General features: G+C 39.7%; 1 protein-coding gene across 1 annotated transcript in view; it reads left to right on the plus strand.

Moving 5' to 3' along the window:
• cog5 (component of oligomeric golgi complex 5) overlaps positions 1-16,191 on the plus strand; it is a 68,763-nt gene that overhangs the window by 29,696 nt on the left and 22,876 nt on the right. Inside the window, exons 7-10 of the mRNA XM_022207051.2 lie at positions 5,433-5,563; positions 12,210-12,369; positions 13,595-13,707; positions 13,819-13,896. Of these exons, the coding sequence (XP_022062743.1) occupies positions 5,433-5,563; positions 12,210-12,369; positions 13,595-13,707; positions 13,819-13,896 (482 nt within the window). The remainder of the gene's footprint in view (positions 1-5,432; positions 5,564-12,209; positions 12,370-13,594; positions 13,708-13,818; positions 13,897-16,191) is intronic.

Consider the following 16,191-nt stretch of genomic DNA (forward strand, 5'->3'; position numbering starts at 1 on the left):
GCTTTCTACCTGTTTTTGTTCCTAAAATATGGCACAAATTTGTAGGAGAACATTGATATTATAGCTCACGTTAAGGGTAAAACTCATACATAGCAAATACTAGTTTTGTTGCGTTCTAAAATTCACTTTCAACCTTCCATTTTGCATTGGACCTTTGAGCAGATACGTACACACACTCTGTCACATCACGGTTTACACTAGTTGTGATACACTGTGGCCTGGCAGCTGCACAGCCTCTGTGCTTCTGAAGCTGTTTCAGTCATTCTTCTTGATAGTTGAAAAAAACTTCCTGCAGAGCTGTCTGCTTTGTGTTACACTACAGCTCCTGTTTAATCAACAAATACTTGTCAGACAATGTGCCTTCCTTACGGTTTGAAAAAAATTGCCACTTTTTTGTCCACAATTCAGTTTTGTAGGCTTTACAATCCTCATGTTTTGGAAAACATTGATTTCACAAATATATTTGTACTCAGCAAAGGAGATTGTTTCATAAATAGTCTCTTTCAGTTCTGCAGTGATTCTCAACTGTATGGAATGCCTCTCTTTGACCTATCCCTATTTCTGCATGGTAAATTTAAGCAACTTAAATGCTTAGAAAAGACGAAAATTGGACTGGAGCAGAGGTCTGAGAAGTTTTTCTCGAGGTTCTTCTGTTGTTGCTTGTCAGGGGTAATGTATTGTATCCATTGCTAGTGATTGGAAATCCATTGTCACTAAGATTGTCATCTTCTACAAAAGAAACACAAACCTTTCATAACAACTTTTTGATATTACAGGGGGAAAGTATTATTCAAAGCATAGGCTTTCAGTCAAGGAACCCTCTTAAAACTTTACTATTTGTGTTTATTCTGTGACTGTAGAATGCAAATTGGAGTAGTTTTTCTAAACAATGGTGGTGTCTACTACCTGCAAAGTCAAATTTGAATCCGGCCGAACTTTACATTTGTTCAAACTGGGAATGTGGTTAGTCATTATTTAATTGATAGCAGTAAAAATCAAAATGCTTAGAAATGTAACAGCTAATAATCCAGAGGATGAGGGACATGCATGTCAGAAAATGTGTTGTACATTAGCTGTGCTAGCTGTTGTGCTGTGTTGAACCCAGTGCTGTTTAATGGAATGGAAGTCTGCAGCTCGTTTGCTGTGTTTGATACTGTGATGTGAGGAGATGGTCGCTATAGTGCTATTTTCATTGGTACTATTGTTATCATGTTTGATTTTTACTGACCATGACTTAATGCTAAGGTGAGTAAGTTAATAATTGAAATATGAGATGAGCTTGACATACCTAAGGTTTACTTAATCCGTGTGTGAAATCAGTCAAGATCAAGTATCGATGGTTAACGTGGCCAATTATTAGTGAAAAAAATGTTCAAAATTTACATCCCTAGTTAAGACTAATTTGAACCTAATCACATACCATGTCTATATTTACTCTCTAAACCATAATAACCTTTTTATGAGCATGCGTGAGTGTATAGTAGATGGTATAGAGAAGAATAGGCAGCCAGTGTTTGGTGAACATACTGTGTTGGATAGTTAGTCGCTATGCTTAGTTTAGTGATAGGTGACTAGGGTAGCAATATGTCAAGCTACTTTAAACTGATGTGGTCTTTGAGCGTTTTTTTAGCGTTCACGTTTCATGTCTCAGTGATATTTGAATATTTATTTCCTTCATTTGATTTAATTTTGAACAGTACAGTCTCACAGTACAACCTTGTACAGTCACAGTTTGCTGAAACTAATCCAATTCCTACTATGTAGAATTAGATACTGAAGCAAGACTTGGATTGATAAGCTGCTGTTTTTAGCCTCTTTTATGAAGGTCTGCCTCTCATCTACACTTCAGCCTCCTTAATTTGTGCTCAATGCTAATTATTTCCTGACTGTTAAATATGCACTGATAAGTGGGAAGCAGATCCTCCCTGCTGGCTTCACCCATCCACAGCCCACTGTAGTGATGCTGAAGGGTGTGCTCTACGCTATACCCTTCTGCTAATTCAAACTCTACAGTACTGCCATATACACAAATATACAACACATAGTTTTACAAATGGGTACCTAATGACGAGCAATGTCTGTCATGTCCTCTGAAGAACAAGCTGAATAAAATCTGTCTTTGCAGAAACCAGGACACATCTGTGCCAGAGCACAACTTATCCCCTGGGAACTACACCATAATTTCCATTGGCCTGTGTCATCTGTGTGTGTGTGTTCTTGTACTTGCTACATTGTGAGAACCATTTTCTGCATTTAACTATCAAAGTGAGGACATTTTTACAAAGTGAGGACATTTTGGCCGGTCCTCACTTTGAAACAGCCATGTTTGAGGGTGAAGACTTGTTTTTAGAGAACAGGTATGAATTGAGGTTTGGTTAGGGTTAGGGTAAGGATTAAGTTTAGGCAATCAGTTGTGATGGTTAAGGTTAGGGTAAGGCTCTAGGAAATGCATTACACCTATGGATGTCCTCACTAAGATAGAAGTACAAACATGTGTGTGTGTGTGTGTGTGTGTTCAAGCATGGTGTGTCAGACAGCACTGTGAGCATTTTATGACACAAGTCAGAAAAGACCACCTCTTTCTTTCCCCAGTTCGTTTTCCCACATATACATATCTGAGCCAGCAAATGGATGCAGGCCTCAGCTGTTCCATCGTGGCCTCTGGCAGACTTTGTACTGGGGTTGAGGCTTCGAAACGGATTGGTTTTGAATTGAATGTGGCTCCTGTCCAACTCCCTGGCCCTCTGTGCCTCAGCCCACCACCTGCCTGATGATGCTTTTCCTCTCTCTCTCTCTGGGAAGAAGAGCAAACAATCTGCTCATGACAAATGGCACATCTGAAATGGTTTGATATCCGTCCCCACTCCAAACATCTTTCTGCCTCTCTCATCATAATCGGCAGCTTATTTCCATGCACCTTTTGTCTTTCTAATTTAAGATAAGTATTAAAAGATGTTGGAATTAGACAAAACAATACTGATATGTACACTACACCAGCAGTGATAAGAAAATGGTATAATTGTTACTGTGTAATAAATGAAAACTGTTGCATGTCTCTATAAATACATTTGATGTAAATTCTCACCAAACATATCACAGGCCTTGATAGTGACGCTTGCTCCTGCTCCTACACCAGACTGCTCCCCATGCAGGTCTACTGAGCTGTCGCCATCCTTTTGGCCTGTTGTTGCCCCCTTCTGCTGCAGACCTTCCCTCTTAGAGTCTACACCTGGTGGGGAATGACAGTTGCCTTTGAGAGATGGCGTTGGAATCACAGATCACCTCTGGCCCTTGCTTTGTACAAGTCAATCCCGTGTCCCCCACTACTTCCAGCAAAAGCACACACTCCCAGTTGCCTGCTCTGACGACCGATGAACTTGATGCTTCACAAATGCCTGCATCTTTCCTTTGACCAGTGACACCTGGTCATGGCGAGCTAATCAGAACCTTAACTTTAACATGGTGTATCAATCACTGTGGTTGCCCTCTGTGTACCTGAGGATGCCCAAAGTTTAAGACTTTCTTTAACATTTATTTTTTCATTACCTCTTATTCATGTTATGTCATTTTACCTCAAAGCTGATCTTAGTAGTTTTTCACATTGAATTTGTATCATAATAAAATACTTCATCCTTATTTATTTTTAATAAAATTATTACCTGTGTGCTTTAAAAAGTGATTCCATTTCAAATTATGCGACTAAATTCAAAATTTAGTCGCATAAGGTCAAATTCAAAATGACCTTCCTTCAGAACCTGAACACAGACCAGTATCTTGTAGTTAATCACTTACCATGTCTGGTCTTTATTAAAAAGCAGTCATTTGAAAATCATCCATAATTATTCATCCTGAATGAAATGAGACATTTTACTGTGATAACATTTTCAGCTATATTCCACTCTTAACACCACAGTGCTTGTGAGCAGAAAGCATAAACCAGCAGACAGCTTCTTCTGTTGCGGTATCCTTTCAAATCACAGTTGAAACATATTTACAAAATGGTGACAAACATGGATGTTGGCGCATCTATGCTGTGCTATGATGTGTATCAACATAAAGAAATCAGCTTCTAAATGCGCTTTCCCTGATTTGTCACTTGCTGGCAAGATAAACAAGACATGAGCTGACATGAATGTGATATTAGCCTCAGTGATTAACACAAAATATGAAAAGTGGAGGTTCAGGGTGCACCAAAAATGAAATGGCCTGTATCACTCTGCTTCTGCTCTGTCGTCACTGGCTCCTGGCTGCTAGATTCAAGTCAGACTCTTGGAGGTTGCCAGGAAGAGGTTGTGCCAGCAGGCTGTAGTTTAGTCACACACACCAGTCTGCTGTCTGCTGTCTGTCTTCTCCTGTCACATCTTAACACTGTCTCCCTGTTCCAGCCTGCTCATCTCTCTGCCTGGCCACCGTTTCTGTTCCTTCCTGGCTGAATTAACTTCCCACGCAAGTCAGGACTTCTGTCAATGCCTCAAAACTATTCAGACATTTCACTTTAGCTTCCTCTTACTTTTCATTCAAAAACAGCATTTTCCATAAAATGTTTGAGGACACTTGGACCCTTTTAGTATGGCAACTGCCAGTTGTGCAGCTTTGCCTAGTTGTAAATTACTGTGATGTTAACTGAACGTGCAGTGAACACGTCTGAAAGTAAACTGCGGCAACAGAAAGTGTGGCAGCAGTCTGATTGCCAGTGCTGCTCCAAACACTATAGTAAGGCTCAAGTGTTGCTGAAGGCACACATCATTGGCTGGGTTACTTCAATTTCACATCAGAGCAAAACAGGAATCGGTTACAAGACAAATCAATATTTCTTTGTATAATGCACGATCAAGCTTTCCAAAGCAGGCGGGTGGACAACTAATACAGGGGCAAAAGCAGGATGGAAATATTTAACGCGCAGTTAGAAGTGTTATGTGATTCTTTGAAACAAGTGTTGCTGGCAAATCTGTCAAGCTGACTAGTCCCACTGTCATCTTTTCTGTCAGTGGTATTCAAATTAATTGGCATAAATATGATGATTTGATCACAAAGAAGATGTGCCGATGACAGCACATACTGATACATGAGCCATTGTTGTGTGAGTGACAAACCTTTTTTTTTTTAAATTCAGAGATTTGAGCATCTTTTTTGTTCACCTTAGGTAAATTATCCTTGTCCCATGAAAGATCTTTTTTCTTTCTGGTTGTTGGGAAATGGTCAAATATATTGCCTTGTCTAAAAAACACTTAAGTTCAAGCCTTAGTCTTTGATGTGTGTTTGTGTGAACGAAACACTATTACCTGTGTGTTAGTAGAAATAACCACAGCAGAGGACACGGATATGACACAGAAACAATACGTTCATTTAATTCCACTTCAGTACACGATTTCCTTGTCTTGGTGTTTTGTCTAAAGCGGTTGTTTGTTTGTGTTTGCTTGCATTTGCTCCAGACTACCTGTCACAAGGCGTGGATCTGAGCAGTATTGAGGTGATTGAGAACGACTTGTTGCTGATCAGCAGAGCCAGACTGGAGGTGGAGAACCAAGCCAAGAGACTACTGGAGCAGGGCATGGAGATCCAGGTACACAACACAAAGACAAAAACATCCAGCTGTTTGCTTTTGCTCACAGTGGACTGCCCAGAGCCTATGGTGCTACTTTATTTACTTTAGTATGTTATTGTTGAGTAGATGTAGAAGTGAAGCTTCAGAGTCAAACCTTGAAATTCATTAGTTGTGTCCCAGGCCTTTGTTTTCTTCACCTTTGAGTCTCTGTATTGCTACTTTAACTTTTTGTTAATGCAAACTAAACAGTTTCTGCTCACCTGTTAGCTTAACACATTTGAAACAATGCATTAGTGCAACATTTAGTTTTTACATTTTGTTTCTGTCACTAACAGCCATCACTAAGTATTATTTCAATACTGGGTTTTATCTGAGAACTTCTGATGTACTCTATAACATTCAACAAGTAAAAATAAAAGCAAGTCAAGGTTTAATATTAGGTAGATGTACTGTGCCTCCAACTTATATGTTTCAAGTAGGATATATCAGACTGTTAAAAACATCAAAACAAAGAGAAGTTTTTAAGAAATACACCTCTTTGATTCTTGTGGCTTACTTTGACCACTGAATATTAATAAAATGAGCACCTTTATTTACATACACCATCCAAGCAAATCCCATGTGCTCCCTTTTCATTTCACCCAGCTGCTGTTTCTCTTCACTGAGCGCTAACAGCTTTAGCTTATTGAATCCTTCAAAAAAAGTAAATGATCACAGTAATTAAAACACCCATACAGCCCTTGTGGTTTTATCCTCTTTAATTATTAAATACTTCCAATACTTCAAGTACTTCTAAAAATTGTGCCTTGTCCAGAGTTGAGAAAAAATTTTGCTTTTGTGATTTTTTTCTAAATTGCTTCTTTATCTCAGCATCTCATTTGACGTCACAGATGCTCCATGTGAGATGTATTTCCTCAATGATCATTTTTTATACTTTTGAAAAGGAGTGGAAATAGGATTTTAAAATATATGTTAAGCTGTTGGTTGTTTACAACTGAAGGACAACATAAGAAGAGAGAGGAGCACTTTGTTTGTGTGTTGTTGTGTACATATGAGAGATGTAGAACACATTGAAGTGCTGCTAACCTTTATCTGTCCCAGAAAGCCTTGTTCTCACGGGACTGTGTCCCATTAAAGAAGGTGTGTGTTTATGTATGTGCGTGTGCAAGATAGTCTGTTCAATGTCCATGATGACATATTGCCAGTGTCCAGAAGAGTGCTGGTGCTGTGTTTCAGCTTTTGTGTTTATGATGCAGCCATGTTTCGCTTTGTTCCTCCTTCAGCCCCTGTATGGACAGGGAACAGAACACTGGGTTTGCAGCACTCTGATCTCTACAACCAGGGTTTGCATGTCTATAAATAGTTTTCACCCCCTTTCATGTTTCACCCTTTTGTTGCTTTTATCCATGAAATCATGGTCATAAAATTCCGCTTTTTGGCAAAAAACAAAAAAACAAAAAACTCTTTAATATCAAAGTAAAATCAATTTACAAAAAGATTTGCACCTCATTCAGTGTCCCACAGAGTTCAGTTAAATCCATCATTAAGTAGACCCTCCAGAAAAACGCGATTATGCGATCGCATGAATTCCCGCATTAATCACCAAAATGCCGCTGATTATGCTGGGGTCAATTATTTCCCAAAAGGCCGCATAATCCCCGCAAAACAGCGCATAATTCCCACAAGAATCTCACATTTCCACGAAAAAAAGAGAAATATGCGGGTCCCGCTTGATTTCACAATTTCCACATAAAATGAGAAAACTATAACCAATATAAATGGAGTTGTGAGTTTTTATGTGACGCCCGGCCTGACGTCATCAGTTCGCACATTCACACACACACTAGAAGCACGAGCTGATGCGGAGCGTGGCACCAGTGTTGCCAACTTAGCGACTTTCTTACTAAATCTAGCGACTTTCCAAAGGGTCCTAGCGACTTTTTTTTGTAAAAAGCGACTAGCCACAAATCTAACGACTTTTTCTGCCGTTTTGGAGACTGACAGGAAAACTGGGATCATTCTGCAGTTACTGTGTTTTCAACGAGCAGCAGGTGCTGCTGTGAGCTTCTCCCCCTCCCAAAGCACAGGCTGTCAGTCCAGTAACCCCGCAGCAGTCCCAGTGTCTGATTAGAGGACACATCCCTCCGCGGCCAGACGGCAGGTGAATCGCGCATATTTTTTGCATATTTCACAACTATTTGCATACTTTGCAACTTTCCGCAATTTTCCCTCATAAAATGTCATAAAAACCCCGCATATTTATTCGCATAATCAAGGATTTTAGCCCGCATAATCAAGGATTATTGCCCGCGTTTTTCTGGAGGGTCTAATTAAGAAATGGATGGGGTCTGGCACTTGTTTAAATCTGACTAGAGCTGTTTGTCCTCCCAAACTGAAGACTGGTGAGGGAGGCCACCAAGACACCTACAACCACTGTGAAGGAGTTAAAAGCTTCAGTGGCTCAGATGGGAGACACTGTACATGCAACTGTTGTCTGAGTTCTTCAACAGTCAAAGCTGGATGGAAAAAAGCTGCATGTTGAGAAAAGCTGATATGAAATCTGATCTGGAATTCACCCAAAGACAAGTGGAAGACTCCAAGGTCAACTGGAAGAAGGTTCTTTGGTCTGATGAGACAAAATGCAGCTTTTTGGCCGTCAGACTAGACACCACGTTTGGTGAACACCAAACACTGTCCATCACAGCAAACACACCATGAAGCATGGTGGTGGCAGCATCATGATGTGAGGATGCTTCTCAGCAGCAGGCCCTGGAAGGCTTGTAAAGGTGGAGGGGAACATGAAAGCTGAAAAAAAATCACCAAATCCTGGAGGATAATCTGACTCAGTCTCTAAGTACTCCTTGGGATGAACAAACACAGCTCACTGTACGATGTATGTAAAATTGGCAAAGTTGCTTTTGAACAGCAAATTAAAAATACAGCAGATCAGAAGACAGGGACACCATGTGCTAAAATATAAAATTATATAGAAGTATAGGAAAGCCTGTTTAATTGGCCTCTCTGTGCTTGAATAAAGTCAAATTTGCGGTATGTACTGCTTGTTGCCTTATTATTGTCACAATAATGATTACTCTGCAGATGATATTTTTGAATCACATTCATGCGTTCAGTAGATTTGTGTGAAGTGAAGCCTCTTTGGTACTGCAATATGATTCCTTAACAGGAGATGACAGGAAGGGAAGCAGGCTGTGAAGAGTCACTAGGATTGTACAAGATTTAAGAAAAGCTTTGAAAGACAGATTTAAAGGAAAACATATTTGTATATTTTTGGAAAGTTTTTGATACTTATGACGTTTAGAATGATTATTATTCACCTCAACTGGGCTGCTCAGAAAATGCTGCACTTGAGAAAGATTGCAGCAACTGTTGTGAAAACCTGTCTCTTGGTATTCACTACAAACGATACTGCTTAACTGAGTATTACATTTTAAGGCATCACAGTCACACCAGCAGTGGTTATTTAGAAAAAATATAACAAGGCAATAGCCTCACACCAACAGAAAAATCCCAGGTACATTGCATAGCTAATGTGGCTATTCTAATCATTAGCTTTCATCAATGAATCAGTCAGTCACACTTTATTCATGCAGCACTTTTCATACAAATACAATGCAACACAAAGTGCTTTACTGATAAGAGAAATATCAATCCAATAAAAAGTACAAACAAACAAGCAAAGTCATTTTCAACCATTGGCTCTGCATGGCGAAGCCCTAGTTCTTTAACCACAGCATTGTCTGACAAACTCACCTTGAACATGGCTTAAAAACAAAGGCTGTGGTGTGAAATCAGCAATATTTCCATGTAAAATGACTGTTCAGAGAGAAAATTTGAAGCAAGTCTCACACACATACACACCTGTGTCATCTGCTGTACGAGTAACTGTTTTACTTTGTCCATCAGTGAGCAGAGCAGACACACAGAGAGCTTTCTACCTGAAGGGGCTGTGGACATCTGCTGCATTTAAAGCTACAGACACTGAAACAGCCTGTTTAGAACAAGAATAACACCAAGGTGTATAGTCATTGTAGAATAAACCATCTTTGTGGTATTTTGAGCTGTAAATTGAAAGAGTTACACCTACCATGAAAGGGAAGGAATATACCACCTCTGAAGCCCTTTTGGGACTTTTAATATGAGACATCTGTGCAGGAGGTGTTGAGTCACCTGACAATGAATGAAGAAATGGCAAAGTAAAAGCAGCTGGATTTGTGTTGTTGTGCATGCTTGTGAACTCAGAGAGAGGCTAAACAGGTGTGTCTGAAGCTGCTGACAGTGTGTGAAGTAGCAGGAGACTGTAACTCTACAGTCTGTTCCGAAGTTCTAGCAACCAGTTTATACTCCCACGTCTAGACAATAGGCTGATCCTCCAAAAATAGATATTTTCACACCCTCTCTCCCTCTTTCTCTCTAACACACACACACACAGAAGCACTGCTCTCTCTCCTGTGTATTCCACCCTCAGAAGAAGTATTTTTATCCTGACCACTGCTGGAGTAGCGTTGGGTAACAACTTCTGCCGCTGAGTTGTGTGTGTGGACATCTGGGCCTCTAGAGACACGCACACATATGTACTGTATGCACACACAGTGACAGCTTCTTGCATCAGCCCGAGGAGTTGTTTATTTATTGTGAATTTATGTAAGCAGTTGGACATGCCTGGGCTGTGTGGGAGCTAGTTTCACCTCAGTGCTCTGATTGAGCCAGCAGAGACCCTTTAGCCCATCTGTTGAGTGGGAGCTCAACTGACCCACGTAGAAAAACTCCTCCTCTTCTCTTAAGGAATTAAAAAAACAAAAAACCTTAAATCAATGAATCCTGGTGACTGAAATCTGCATCAGTTTGTTACACAGGGACGTATTCAAACAATATGATCCCCTGCTTTTCCATTACAAAAATCAGGGATTAGGGACCTAAGTCAATTGGGTCTACAACCATTGTAGCCGCATGGGATAGAAAAAGTCTGATGTTGCTTTCTGAATATCTGCCATGCTTTTCTAGTTTTAAAATCCAGCTTCAAAGTTCTGTTGGAAGCTACAACCTACAATTGTGAAGCAAACTGCCACCAGAAGAAGAAAATCAAGAAATTAAAACATGTCAAAATGCTTGGGTTAAATCTAAATTAAGAGTTACTGTCCATATTTGACCTTCCACGTTTACCTCATAATTTTGACCTGGAGGAATTGTTCAACCTTTCAGGAGTGAAATGAGAAGGCTGATATCAATTACATATATTTGTGTTAAGTAGAGAGCTTGGAAAAGGACATGTATATTGATGGAAATAAGGGAGAAACAGCTAGCCTGGCTAACACACTTTAATCATGTTTGTTTTATCTGCACCCAAAACAAATGTAAAAATCACAGGTTATATTGATGAACAGCAACCAGTACTTTTGTGCAGCATCTTTGCTTGTTCCCTAGCAACCTCCTGAGGATGACAAGAGTGTGGGAAGTCATTACTAGCTTCAACACGTAACTCCCTCCCTTTTTTTAATTTTAGAAATTCCCCAAATGAGGTACAGGGTGGTGATCGGTAAGCTTGAGAGGTCTGGGTCAGTAGATCTGTCTGTTCACTTTGGACAGAGCCAAATTTCCTCCTACTCTCAGACTTATTACTTAGCAAAGTGAATGGGCTGCACCTTTGTACTGTCCACAAATGAGATTGAAGCCAATTTATTACCTCATTAAATTAACCTAGTAAAGAAAAACATCAGGTATTTCAATTTGCTCTGTCTAGTTTTTTTATGCCTTTCTCTTGCTTCCCTGGTTGGCATCGTCATACATAAACGATAATTAATCCCATCATTGGTTAAATCAGCTCACTTCATTAATAAAGTGAAGTCATGTGGCCTTGCATAGCTATTAAAAAAAGAAAATCCATGACAGCGATGTACAAATACCATCAGAAGTAAAACTGCAGTGACTGTGTCAGTCAGTTGCAGCGGCTCCTTCTCCTTACCTTCACGTCTTTTTGTCAGAATCATTTTGAGCTATGGAATACAGACAGCAGCCTTGTAGGGTTTTAGTAGAGCAGACCACTTGTATTTGCCACTCCACCCTGTCTGAGACAACGATTGGACTGTGGGTAAAAATTGTTTTCATTATTGATTAGGCTCTCAGATGTTTTTCAGTAGTTTTGTGTAAAAGAATGTTAGAAAATATGTTTTTAAAAGCCCCCATCACTGACAGAAAGAATATATATTTTAGTCAAAAAATGACGATTGTGTTTTCCCTTTAAACAACAATTTTTAATTTAACCAAAAAGTGTTTTAGTATTTAGTTCCTCCTCAGTTTTCTCCACAGTGTGTGCAGTTTAACAAGAACATCTCCAAAATCAGTGACCTCTGACTCTCTCTTTCCTTGTCTTTTCTCCTATCTTCTCGTTGATTTATCTTGTCTTGACTTTTCCGTTCTACAGCGTCGCAGCTCTCTGTCTCTCTTTAAATCAGTATAAGGGGTATTTTTAGCTGCTGCTGTCACCTCTGCACTCGGCGTGTGAACTGACTGTTTGTGTATGAAATCACCTGACCCATTAAACTGATTTCATTCTGTTTAAAAACCAGTGCCATGGATGACTGCCAGCCTCACTTCTGTGTCTTTCTCTCTGCTTCCCTCTTCGTTTCTCCTGTTTCTCCTTGGCCAGAACCCAACCCAGGTTGGCACAGCCCTGCAAGTCTTCTATAACCTGGGTAGTCTGAGAGACACCATTAGCGCTGTTGTGGGGGGTTACCGGACCGCTATACAAGACAACATCACCAGCGCTATTGACATCAAGGGCCTGACACAGCCAGTCAGCTCCAGAGGTAAGGCTGAGAGAGCTCGAAATGAAGTTTTTTTTATACTCACTCACGCAGGGCATGCATTGTCCTCATTTCAGAAAGATAACAGACAATGGAAGTTTTCATTTGACCTAGTTGATGAGTTGGCTTGATCCAGAATACATGATTATACCATGGCCACAGAGAGTAGTCAGTTGTGGCTGCGGGGCGTGTGTTATTTTCATGGCTCTGATGTAGCCGCTACATCATTGTTCTAATTAACAGCATTTTCAGACAATTAGCTCTGATTAGACTTAGTAGGCTCCCCCTGGCATATTCGTAGCAATTTGTAAGGATTATTTTACTTGATGAAATGTCACATTAGCAACCAAATAAATGTGGCATTTTGTTTTTTTTTAAAACAAGTCAAAGATTTTTTTAAAGGTGTCTAACAGTGACTGTATCCTAAAGCAAACATTGTGTGTGTGTGTGTGAGTGTGCAAAGCCCATTATATCTTTTTTGCATATTTGTCCCACTTAAATGATTCAGACGAAATAAATCATCATTTAAAAACAGCATTTTGTATTTTGTGGATAATCTCTGTAGAATATCAAATAATATAAATATTAGTATGATGCTCTGGAACATTTAAGTGTGAGAAATATGCAAAAATAGTAGTTGTCAGGACTTGTTCACAGCACTGTACATCCAGTGGTGTCCAAGACTATTCCAAACACATCACTAAGTCACACTGTTGGATTACGGTTGTGTATGTCCGACATGAGTGGCAGACAGTCCTTCATGAACACACACTCTAAAATATGTCTCTGTCCTGTTTGTACTGCTACAAACTCGAGCACCAAAGGCGAATTAATCCATTGCTAAAAACTGTCCCCAACAAAGGCGCTTGTTCCAATGACTTGACTAATACTTGTTTTATAGATGAGCTGTTTCGAAAAATATGAAGCATTTAAAAAAATACAGTGTGTAATTGTGAGGAATTTTACATCTTTAGTAGCACGTGATGACCTTTGAGCTGTGTGCTGAGACGTGGTTGTTTTGGGTTTTAATTGAATTTGATTACAAATGTGAAAATTAGCAATAGGTTAAAAACAACAATTTTAGATACACTTGTCACAAAAGCTACTCTTCTCTTCTCCTGCATGCATTCAAAAAAAATTAAATCCTTTTCTTGTCAGCTGTTTGGTTGTATGGCATAATGAGATAATGATACTAGTTTCAGTGATATTGCCATATTCTTCCCTCTAGGTGCCCCCGGCAGAGCAGTGCTGCCAACACCAGGCAACACAGCGGCTTTCCGTGCTGCTCTGTGGACCAACCTGGAAAAACTGATGGACCAGATATGTGCTGCATGCAGACAGGTACACATACCAATAAGTGACTGCACAGCCTGTCTTCAATAAAACATTGAAAACAAAAGTCAGCATGGTGGATGAATCGTGTATGAAGTTATCTTTGGTGTGTGTTTTTAGGTGCAGCACTTACAGAAGGTCTTAATGAAAAAGAGAGATCCTGTCACTCATGTGTGCTTCATTGATGAGATCATCAAGGTGGGTGGGCTCTGCTGCTCTGGTTTTGGGATCGTAGAAAATGGACAAGTTTAGCCATGTAGTTGCTACAAAGATAAAACCTAATGTTTTCCATGAATGAGATGTACATTTCTTAGATCAGTATGTCACACACATTTATGCACACTCCTCCCTTTCAGTCCACACAAAGTATAGAATATACAGCAGACTTTACGACGACTTAAGGGCGACTTAGGCTCTGTCCAGATGCAGCCAAAGCCCCACTGAGGACCCCAAAAAGGCCACGGAAATGGCCATCACTCTTCAAAGGTCAGTTTCATGGTTCCCTAGTAATCAGCAAGTCGATGGGATGAGCAGTTGTCAAGCTATGGAAAGAACAGACATGGATCTAGAAGATGTCTTATGTGGGGCACAGAATGCATCATTTTATTAGTGCTGTGAAAAGAAATTGCACCAATTTGCTACATGAAAATGTGCCTTATTAATACTTATTAGTAAGTGATGTCACCTGAATCAGTTGGGTCAGAAGACTACTTTGAAAAGTAAAACAAAACACTTGGTGTGCAGTTAGAAAGACATTTGTGGCTGCTGCAGGCAACGGTCTCCACTCCCCATTTTCTGTTAATAGCATAACAGAACTGAGTCCCTAAACAAATTATTGTTGGTTGAATTGCACCGCTGTTGGTTATGTTGGTGCCAGGTTTTGACAGGCACCTGGAAAAAAAGCATCAAACAACATATTATCTGAGGTTTTGCAGCATGCATATTGATTCATTTTCAACTATCCACAAACAAGGTTTTACAATTTATCTGAGACTTTAATCACGAATCACTTTAATTGTCATTGTTATGTTCAACAATGAAACTGGGTGCTCTCTTTCAGTACATACTAGACCATACTAAGACATGGTCTTTTGAATAGGAATTTCCTACCCTATATCTATCCTTCTGCTACAGCCTAGTGACGAAATACTGTCCAGGGGAACACAAACAAGGAGAACTTTTTGAAGATACCTTCCTGATTGGTGCAACTGTGACTGCTGAGTTAAAATTTAAAATGTGTTTTAACACTGAACAAAGACTATGAATCATCTTTTACATTAGAATTGTGCAAAAGAATGTTCCCTTTACATCCAGTTTCCACAATTCCTTCAGAAGATGGAAAACAAATGAACCTAGCAGAAACAGCAGGTGACCAACTCTTTGGGCTGAAATAGTTGTAGTAGCAGTAGTAACAATAGTAATCATAGCTGTCATTAACACACCATCAACATTCACTGTCTTACCTCCACAGAAACCCAGTTGTAGAAATCAGAGCGGGAGACTGTTACTATGGAAACAAAGCTCTCTCCAATTACCCAGAGATGGAGGTGTGAGTTTAAGACCTAATGACATGTCTAAATGCAAGGCTGCAAGCAGTGCAGCAGCAATATCATCTTAGCTCTCCTGGATGAGAGAGTGCCATGTGTCGACAGAAAAACAAACTGAACTACTTAGAGCAGCCGCATCAAAATATATGAGGGCTCTGTTAAACCTATGTACACAAATCACCATGGAGAAAAAGAGAAGCATTCACACATGAGAGATATGGGATTGTGAGCTGTAGCTCATTAGGAAGAGGGTGAATCTGGCAGTGTAAGGCAGTCAGTTGTGTAGTGGAAAACAAATTGTTAAACACCTTTCATGCACAGTTACACAGGCTAGTATGCCGTCTTGCATTTTTTCCGACCTAAGGTTTAGGACTGCTTGTTTTGTCCACCCCTGAATCACCATTTGTTCATGTGATAACAGTTATGTCATCACCCCCTCATTCTATCTCAAAAGAAAGCCAACTCTTGTGCAGTAAAAGCTAAGCATAAACATCATCTTCCATGTTACTGCAAGTGCAGCCAGGCAGCAACCCGTTCCAAGAGATGACCGTGTGTTTCTCCAATCCCTGCTGACAGGCTTTGCTTCCCTGTCAGTTTTAGATTGGATTTTTTGATGACACTGCTGGTGTCTCAACCTCAGTGTGACTACAGTCTCATTTATATCTCTGAATTGTTAAATCTCTGAGTCTAAACACTGCCTGAAATCTTGCTACATGCGTGGGGTCATCTTCTGTGAATTACTAAATTACAACATTATTATATCTTTGCATTGTTATGTGTGCTACATGTTGTTATACTGAAACAATTTTTTTAATACAAAAAATCAGTGAACCAGTTATTTAGTTTTCCCGTTTTAGTTGTTGTAACAGTCCAATAAATTTCAATTTCAAATTCATTGCGCAGCCCTAATAAATAATATTGATTATGTTCAATAAACAATTCAGTA

The sequence above is a fragment of the Acanthochromis polyacanthus genome, chromosome 1 (assembly GCF_021347895.1).
Source record: "Acanthochromis polyacanthus isolate Apoly-LR-REF ecotype Palm Island chromosome 1, KAUST_Apoly_ChrSc, whole genome shotgun sequence".
Lineage (NCBI taxonomy): Eukaryota > Metazoa > Chordata > Actinopteri > Pomacentridae > Acanthochromis > Acanthochromis polyacanthus.